Genomic DNA, 9,985 nt, shown 5'->3' with positions numbered 1-9,985 from the left:
AGAAGTTTACTCAGAGAAGCAATATAAAGAGATACATGTCCAAAGGAAGAGTCTCAAGAAACAGGAGAATCATAGGACGTATATATTACATATGCTAGATTCACATAATGAATGAAAGAAAGACAAATACCTGAGTCTGTAATTTACCTCAATGAGTGATGCAACCATCTTTTTTCCATCAGCTCCTGGATTGGCAAGTTTGTTAAATTCCAAATCAAAATAGAGCTTGCAAACAGCTTTTTCAGGAATGACTTCATAGCAGTGTAAGAGATTTTTTCTGAATTGAATAGTTCATGATTGTTAGGTTTATATCTTATACCTTTGAAATCACAGAACTTGATCTTATGTCTCAAGATACCTTATTAACTGTTATTAGTTACATATAACTATGACACAATGAAAACATGATGAAGTGAACAACTACTCATCATACAAGATGTTAACAATCATATTCTATAACATTGTTTTACTGGAAAATATGGTCAACTTCATACTGCTATTTATTCGCAGATGATTTTGATATTGTGTAACACTTCCCTATTTGTTTCTGGTGTCACCATGAAGCAAATTTTGTTTAAGAAGTTTCTTGCTCAAATTGGGATCCCAGACTTACATATTCTTGGGATTCCTTAAATTTTTTTTATCCTCACCCGAGGGCATGTTTGCATTTACCTTCAGATAGAGCAGGAGGGAGAGAGAGAGAAACATCGATGAGAGAGATACACATCGAGTGGTCACAACCCACACAACCCCAACCAGGGCCGGGGACAAACTGCAACTGAGGTACGTGCCCTTAGCAGAAACCGAACAGGGGACTCTCTGGTCGGCGGGCCGACATGCTAACTGCTGAGCCAGACCAGCCAGGGCGATTGCTTAAATTTTGTAATGAGATTTTTAAATTTACATCTTTTCATTAAGAAAATAGTATTTTGGAAATTATTTAAAAACATATTCAGAATCACCTAACTTGAATGAGCTTTCAATGCTCATGTTTGCGGTTCCATTGTTGCTGGCATCCAGAAGCATGACCTTCACAGAGGTTAGTAGGAATATGTGTTAGCTTGATAAGTAAATGATAACCCGTGCTAAGTGAAGTCTGGATGGCTCCCCACACAAATAGAAGGTTTGTAGTTATTAGAACAAGGAAAAGTGATGAGGGAACTGTGTCATCATGGGGCACAGGTAATACAGAACCTCAAAACACACACACACACAGTTTTTTTTTCTCCCAACACCTGTTGAGATGATTCACTGGGTGAATTCACCAGGTGACAAGGAAGCTTCAGAATTCAATTCTAACAGTAAAGGGATAGTAACTAATTATGTGATTGAGAACTATCAAAGCCAATTCAGTTTGAATTCATTTCACAAACATTAACATATGAGGGGAATGTAACTTTAATGTGATGTCTTTTACAAACTACTTACCGGGATTTATAATAAAACCAAAGCTGAACATAGGTTGTTACAAGGTAAATACGTTGTCCATCTCCCACTTCGCATTCCAAAGCAAATACATGAACATCCTTTATAAAATTTTTTAAAATTCAAAAAATTAATAAAATGAAAATCTAAAATCAACTGTAGCTATAAAATGTTCATAAAGAATTTTACTATTCAAATTATCAAACACTGGAATTTGAACATTTATATTAAAAACAAGAAAAATAATCACTAGGTCTATGCCAATCAAAATCTAGTTATTTGTATTTATTTATTTTTATTCACTCAAGCAATACATGTTCAATGCAGAAATGATTAGAACATTCGAATTAAAAAGAAAAAAATCAGTTTTCAATTAGTCATTTGACTTCCTATTATAATTTTATTTGCTAATTTATGAAATTCAACTTATTGTTTTAAAACCATCTAAACATTATAAATGATTTGTGATAAAATTTAAAAATTCTACAGTACATATAAAAACATGTGGGAACCATTTTTTTTTTTTTAATCCTTACCTGAGGACATTTTTCCATTTTTTGTTCAGATAGAGTGGGAGGGAGAGAGAAGAAGAGAGAGAGAGAAACATTGATGTGAAAGGGACACATCAAGTGGTTGCCACCGCACGACCAGGCCAGGGCCAGGGCCAAACTGCAACTGAGGTACGTGCCCTTAGCGGGAACTGAACACCCCCCCCCCCATCTCTCTGGACCTCAGGCTGATGCTCAAACCGATGGGCCAAACCGGCCAGGGTAGGAACCAGTTTTTTTAAATGGAATATTTTTAAGTCAATCTTAAAAGCTTAAAGGAAGTTTTAAAAAGTTTAACTTAAACAAGCAACTATAAATTGTCTTTTCTATAAGAAAGCAATCATTTCAAAGTTATTTGCTGTGGCACTTGTTATAATTGTTTCTGTCTGCTGCCATAAAGAATTCTTCCAGCACTGGCCAGTTTTGGTCAGTGGTTAGTACGTCGGCCCACGGACCAGAGAGTCCCAGGTTCGGTTACTGCTAAGGGCATGTACCTTGGTTGCGGTTTGTCCCTAGCCCCGGTTGGGGTCATGTGGATGGCAACCAGTCGATGACTCTCTCTCACATCAATGTTTCTCCCTCTCTCTCCCTCCCACTTTATCTGAAGATAAATGCAAAAATGTCCTCAAGTGAGGATAAAAAAAAAAAGTTTCTTCCAATAAAGGAATACTCAAGTTCTTCTGTTCCCACTTAACTAAAGGTAGCTGTTGAATGAGAAATCATAGGAGGACTACATTGCCTGACCCTATTAAAAATCTTCTTGAGATAAATTTTACAGAATGTTGATTGTTTAAGTCCAACAGACACTCCTCTATATACTTTTTAATTCAAGATCAAAGGAATCTGCCAGTATTTTAATTTTTAATATCTGAATTTGGTTTACACAGGATGAGCATTAAAAGTGTTTCTTATATTTCCCAAACTGTTCTGATAAGATCTGAGTGAGCTTCTCCTTACTAGGCAAAGAAGGGGCCTTTTGCTAAAAAACTTTTAGCATTGAGTTTTTATATAGCATCAATGATCAGAACCACAATATATTTATGCTATATTTCATATATATATCTTTTCATTATATAGTTCTCACACAGTCAAAAATTGACTCCCCAAAAACAACTACTGTTGACCAGAAGTCTTACCAATAACAAAAACAGTCGATTAAATATGTACACCTTGCTTTATTGCACTTCAGATGTGTGTTTTACAAGTTGAAGGCAAGACCCTACACCAGCAAAAATATATGACTACAAGCTGAGACACTCAACTGCATGGTTTAGAACCAAACCTGTAATATCTGAAATATGCCTGTATTATATACTGTATTCTTACAATAACGCTAGCAAAAAGAAAATATTATTAGGAAAACTATATAGATGAGAAAATACATTTACAGTATACATTGAAAAAAATCCAGGAACAGGTGAACCCACACAATTCAAATCTGTTTGTTGTTCAAGGGTCAACTGTACTTCTTTATTGTCCCCACAATGCCCCTAAAACAAATGGTGTACAACACACATCTGATTTGGGTTATTTTTTAGCACCACACCCTTTGGGAGGCTAGCATGTAGCAAGCACTTCTTCCTACTTGCCCAATGTGTTGGAAATTGTTAAGATAAATCCATTCTATGACTCTAAGCACAAAAGAAGAAATAGTAGAAAGATAAATACATGTGTGCTTTGGCACTATGATTTAAATTCTAGAGCATATTAAATCTAAGCTATAATATTTGAGACATTTTTATTTCCTATTGTTTAAATTCAATTCTCCTTTCCCTAATTTTGTCCTTAAAAATCTCATACTCCACTCATTCATTTCCTTGTATTTCTGTGAGTAGTTTTAGTTTTACTCTTTTTTTTTTTTTTAAGATTTTATGTATTTATTTATTTATTTCTAATCCTCATCTGAGGATATCTGCCACTTCAGATGGGGGGGGGGGGCTTGGGGAAACATCGATGTGAGAGAGACACATCAATTGGCTGCCTCCTGCAGGGCCCCAATCTGCGCCTGGGACCTACCTGCAATTAAGGTATGTGCCCTTGATCGGAATAGGACCGAAGATTCGATTGGTCTGAGGGCTGACGCTCTAACCACTGAGTTAAACCAGCCAGGGCTAGTTTTACTCTTAAAAACTCAGTCATTCTATTGCTTTTGAGTCCATAAGCATGGTCACTCTTCCTCTAAGCACTAATTCATTTAAATGTCATTACAATTTTAAAAAACGAATTGGCACTGGATATGCCATTCTGTTTTCATTATCAATATAAACAAAGTGGCTAATGAGTCATAGGGATATTTTTCTTCAATCAAGTGATATTAAGATTGCAATTAAATTCTTTTGATAGATATATGGCCTGAAATAAAGACAAACAGTAGATTTTTAAAAGAAATCTTAAGTTTCAGTAGCTCTAAAAAAGTAGAAGATGGAAAAAATTACCTCTTTACAGCTTTTAACAAAATTAAAAGCTTGAGTTTGCCGAGAAAATAGTTTCCAAATAGAGGGTGGTTCTTCTACCTTTGACAGCCGGGGTCTGTACACTGAGGACAAGGGTTTCCTTTCGTAACTGGATGCTCGTTCTTCAATCTGCTTCAGCTTTGCTTCCCATTTTCTCTTCATTGGTTCAGAAGTATGGGGAAACGAGACCCCATCCCAGGAAGATTTCTATCAATTACTGCTAAAACACATAAACAAGGACATCAGTGTCTTTTTTTAGAATATATCTTGTTTGGTAAAACTCAAAATGCATGTCCTAGTCTGCTTTCTATTTTATATTTTGCATGAAGTTTTCATGGAAACGAGAACAGTGCTGGTTATCAGAAACCTTTAGATCCTGGCTCTTTCCATCTAGTAGTGCTATGGCTTTGGACAAGTTAATGAAGCTCCCTGAATCTTACTCAGCTGAAAAACAGGAATCAGTATCTTTTTTGAATACTTTATGTAGTTACCTTGAGGATAAATATGAAAGGCATAGGAAACTGTTTTGTAAGGTACAAGACCTCACGTAGATGTGTTTTTATATCATTATGGTTTTTATAATAACCAATTTATTGCATCAAGTGCTATCCAGCTGGAGCTACTACCTTGGCCATTATTCTTGTGCTATTATTTGTTAGTGTAGAGTTCATTTCTAGGCTCCACTGGCAGTTCTTAGCTCCTTTTTCCTCTGTTTCTGTTCATTGTTCTCATTTCTCAATACAGTTGTTAGTTGGGGAGGATAACTCAGTGTATGAATGTGAATGACAATATTGGCTAGTTTTGCTTTGGGATGTCTACAGTAACCATAAGTATGATTTTAAAAAGGAATAAATAGCCCTGGCCAGTTTGGCTAAGTGGTTAGAGCATCGGCCTGCAGTCCGGAAAGACCCGGGTTCGATTCCCGCTAAGGGCGCATACCTCGGTTGCAGTTCGTCCCTGGCCCTGGTTGGTTGTGTGGGTGGCAGCCACTCTATGTGTCCCTTTAGCGTCGATGTTTCTCTCTCTCTCTCTTCCTCTCTCTCCCTCCCACCCTATCTGAACAAAGAATGGAAAAATGTCCAGGATAAATAAATAAATAAATAAACTAAAAAGGAATAAATAAGTCTTTACTTATGTATGTTAATTTAACGACTATATTTTGTGATAAGTCGATGTGAATGACTGTATTTTAACTCGTGTTTACTAATGACATTTGTTTTTGTTTGCATACAATGGTTTCACATTCGGAATCAGTATCTACGCCAAGGTAGCCAAGGTAAGGAAGCCAGGCAATACTTTTTCAGTTTGGGATCATGGTTTACTTACAAAGGAAAAGAGATAGGTTTTTGAGAAGGGGTATGCGTGTGGGGGAGGGGTCCATTGTAGATTTTTTTAAAAAGGCCACAAATTCTTTGTCATTCCTCTCAAGAGATGCCATCTAAGCCCATTCCCACACTGACTCTGGGCTTGGCCACATGATTTGCTTTGGCCATGTCACATTAACAAATGTAAAGCAAACAGAGGTTTAATAAGTGCTTTTGCACTGGACTTGGCTATCTCGGAGTTCTTCCTTGAGATCGTCTTGATACAACTCTAGCCTCAGAGAGGATAAAAGGCCATTTGGAGGAGAACCAAGGTACCCCAGCTAACAGCCAGCACCAACTATCAGATTATGTGAGTTAAGCCATTTTGGATTATCCAACTATCATCAGAATTCAATACATGAGATCAGGTAAGACCTGCCAAAGAATTGCCCAGTCAACCCACAGAACTGTAAGAAAAAATCTGTTGTTGCTTTTTAAAGCCAGTAAGTTTTGCCTGGTTATACAGAAATAGATAACTGATATAGTTTCCCTCTTCATAGTAGCATCTATGTCATAATTTATCTATGTAGAAAATAGGTATATTAGTTTTTTTGTGTTTTGTTTTTAATCCTCACCCGAGGATATTTTTTCCATTTTTTATACAGATAGAGTGGGAGGGAGAGAGAAGAAGGGAGAGAGAGTGAGAAACATCGACGTGAAGGGACACATCGAGTGGCTGCCATCCGCACGACCAACCAGGGCCGGGGACAAACTGCAACCGAAGTATGTGCCCTTAGCGGGAACCGAACCCGGGTCTCTCCGGACCGCAGGCTGACGCTCTAACCGCTGAGCCAAACTGGCCAGGGCGGTATATTAGTTTTTATGTGAAATAATAATATATACTAAAGTATTTGATGATAAAATGCCTATTTACCTTTGGCAATGTCTTTCCAGTACTGGTACTTACCAAGTTGATAAATATTCTCTTGAATTTTAGCAGAAAACTCTGAGACAACACCAACTCACTGGCAAATAATATACTGTTTCCCTGAAAGAAAAAAAAAAGGATCACCCTGAAGGATTAAAAGGGTAGGAATGTCATGACATAGTTAAAAAACAAAACAAAACATAACATATTATCCGCTGTGGCAGGTTTGGCTCAGTGCTTAGAGCGTCAGACCTCGGACCAGAGAGACCTGGGTTCGGTTCCCACTAAGGGCATGTACCTTGGTTGCAGTTTGTCCTCAGCCCCAGCTGGGGTAGTATGGGTGGGAACCAGTCGATGTGTCTCTCTCACATCAATGTTTCTCTCTCTCTCTCTCTCTCTCTTCCTACCTCCCTCCCTCCCACTCTATCTGAAGATAAATGCAAAAAATGTCCTTGGGTGAAGATAAAAACAAACAAACAAACATATTATCCATAGATTCCAAATCTGACTTCAAACATAACAGACCTAAGAGAGATTCTTCTCCCAAAGTTACAGCTAATTCACATGAAAATTATGTTATAAACCAAGAAACAGAAATATAATTCTAAAGGTATCAACATAAATTTCATAACAGGTATGGCTGGCAAAAGAATGTAATTTCACTGAATTGAAGAGATGGGGCAATTTTTAATAAAACTGGTTTAATTTTTCAATACAAAGTGATACGGCTCCTTATTGCTAGATTCTGAGTATTCAGTTCACTTTTATCTGCTTCACATACAGATAAAAATTCTGTACATTTAGACAACCTAATTGAGAAACTGACTTTTCTTCTATGAAATTTAACTTTGAATAAAGCCCACTGATTACTAAATAAAGAAAATAAACACAGAATGCAATCCAATGTGAATTATAACTGACTAGGAATAACCATGTGGATGTTCACACTTAGTGACACAGACATCAGGAAAATGTTTCTGATTTTTAAAAAATATTGGTATGATCATGGGACTGTGTCATTCTTAAAAGACATGAAGTCACAGTGAAAAACCAGTTTAGCACTTACTGGACTAAGAAAACCATGACTGTCAACAGAGAAAAAAGAGAAGTTCAATATATGTTATGCCCTCATGTTCTGTGCACAGTTTGAAAATTATAACAGCTGGTTGAGAGCTAGGAGACAACTGGAGCTTGGACTATTCCAGCAAGAGGGCTGAAGGACAAAAGCAAAGGCAATGGAGAACAGGAATGCATCTGGTTTTGGACTATCGTATTCCTCATTCCTACCCTTTGGGAGAACCATTTCAGAAACACTTGGAATTCCTGGTGGGGAAAGAGTTCTGTTTTTCTTTTATATAATTGTATAGCAAAACCCCTTTTCACATAGGGACTATAACTATTTTTGTTACAGTTTCCACATTCCAAAGAAAAATATCTGTTGTATTTTAAAATAGTCGTCTTTAAGAGTTCTATTATTTGTTTCTAAACATTGCACCAGAACTTTTATTTACCCATGTTTGATACCAATTTTACAACTAAAGGTGGTCAGGCTAGAAAAAAGGCTAGCTTACTCTAAAAGGATGAGAGTAACTGTAGTGGGAGAAGGGGCAGTGGGGAGGGGGTGGAGAGATGCCTCAGATGGATAAGCTCAACAGCCCTGTTTCCCTGTTTATGCCTAGCTATGGCACTTGATGGCCTGGTACCCAGAAACAGCTGGACTAGGGGGCACATGCTTCATGAATACTGGCTTCTAGGGAAATCCGAAGCCTGCTTTGTCATGGTTCTCCCTAGCCCGGTTTTCTGGGTTTCTTTGTTTTTTTGTTTGTCTAATAGCAAGTCAATTTTTATTCCCCAACTCCCAAATTTTCCTCCCTGCCCCGAGAACAAATACATCAGTATTTTGTGTCTTCTGGCATATATGTATGTTTTAGTTCCAGTATTTAGTAATGTTCTGGTATTGGTAATGTTTTCTTAATATAATCCTTTTACGGCCTCTTGGAATACATTTGTGCTGTTTCTCCCACTGCTAAACTATTCAAAATAAAGAATTTGATTAGAATTCACTTATAGTAATATTATTATATAAGTTTCCTTTCCAGATGAATCACACTTTAAGAAATTAAGTAAAACTAACTCATTGAATTTTGTTTTTCTCCCCACTTTAGTCGCTTTGCCTGTCTGGGCTTGAACAGAAGTAACTCCTCTTTAAGTTTCCCAAAGTCTCCTAAAAGGGATAAGACATATAGTGCTTTCCCAATTCTCCCTTTCCACTATCCCCACAGGATCTCCCATGTAAATCCCAAACTCTGCCGAACTAATCCCTCTTAAACCCATTTCCATAACTGCATAGGGCCACTCATTAATCAGAGCATCACTCGGTTCACACTTTGGTTTACCACAAGAAGTCCGAACTCTCTCTAGAATGTGTTCTAACCCTAAACCAGTTACCCCGTTTATGTCTTGCTGCCCAGCCTTCTAGCCAAATTAATAACGACCACTCCCTGCACCTGGCCCCAGTGGGGCTCGCCTGGCACGCCCTACTTGCTTTTGCTTTTCCTTTTCCTAATTTTTTCCCCTCACCGACCACAAGTTCTGCCACCAGTGTGACCCCCTTTAAAGACTGGGTGGGGATTGGAATTCCCACCTCCAGGGGTTGTTGAAAGAATAAAACAAGAAAATGTGTGAAAATGTCAGAGCACAGAACAAGCACTCAAGAAATGGTAGCCATACATATAACGATGTATATTTATGTACGAAACATAGGCCCTGGTTTACGCCCGAACAAGCAATAAGCGTGTTGGGGGCCTGCAGAATATCATGAACCCCTTGGCATAGGATCCTGAAGTTCCTTGTCAGTCGCTGGTCCATTCTTCAGCGAAAACAATTCAGAGCCTGCATCAAGGACTGAAAGCGCTCGAGACCCAAACAGGCGAGGAGCCAGGGGGCGGCTAAGGCTCTGGACTTAGGTCGCCCGAGGCGAAGCAGAGGCGGCGGAGCGGGTCGCGGCCCGCTCCCTCCCTTCCGGAGTTCAGACAGGGCGTCAGGCCCGCCCCGGACTCCCTTCCCTCTGCCCTGGCGCCCGACGCGGCCTTCGGGTCCCCCCCGTTTACCTCCAGAACCCCGCTCCCGGGGCGGAAGGCTCTGCGTCCCTCGGGGCTGGCGGGACCCTGACCCAGAATCTCGCTTTCAATCTGCGCGCGGAGGCGGAGCGCGGCGGGAGCGCGGGGAGCGCGGGGACCAATGAGAGGGCGGCGGGGGCGGGGCGCGCCGGGGCCGCGGGACGTGTCAGCAGCGGGGCCGAGGGGCGGGGCCAGCCAGGATCTGGAG

At 39.3% G+C, this 9,985-nt stretch overlaps 1 protein-coding gene across 9 annotated transcripts in view; it reads right to left on the bottom strand.

Annotated features, from left to right (window-relative positions):
- Positions 1-6,786, bottom strand: part of PRIMPOL (primase and DNA directed polymerase) — a 57,999-nt gene extending 51,213 nt beyond the window's left edge. For 7 of the 9 annotated variants that reach the window (XR_004958039.1, XM_036249732.1, XM_036249734.1 and 4 more), the window contains exons 1-4: positions 6,698-6,786; positions 4,409-4,646; positions 1,429-1,526; positions 148-277 (exon numbers count right to left, since the gene is read on the bottom strand). Coding sequence is in view for 7 of the 9 variants with exons in the window: in XM_036249732.1 (XP_036105625.1) it covers positions 148-277; positions 1,429-1,526; positions 4,409-4,588 (408 nt within the window). In the remaining 2 variants the exon portion in view is untranslated. Of the gene's footprint in view, positions 1-147; positions 278-1,428; positions 1,527-4,408; positions 4,647-6,697 lie in introns of those variants that run through there. The other 2 variants (XM_036249733.1, XM_036249739.1) reach the window with 2 other exon arrangements.
- Between the last annotated feature and the right edge of the window lie 3,199 nt (positions 6,787-9,985).

The sequence above is a fragment of the Molossus molossus genome, unplaced genomic scaffold (assembly GCF_014108415.1).
Source record: "Molossus molossus isolate mMolMol1 unplaced genomic scaffold, mMolMol1.p scaffold_m16_p_9, whole genome shotgun sequence".
Classification (NCBI taxonomy): Eukaryota; Metazoa; Chordata; class Mammalia; order Chiroptera; family Molossidae; genus Molossus; species Molossus molossus.
This window is presented reverse-complemented; position numbering and strand designations above follow the sequence as displayed.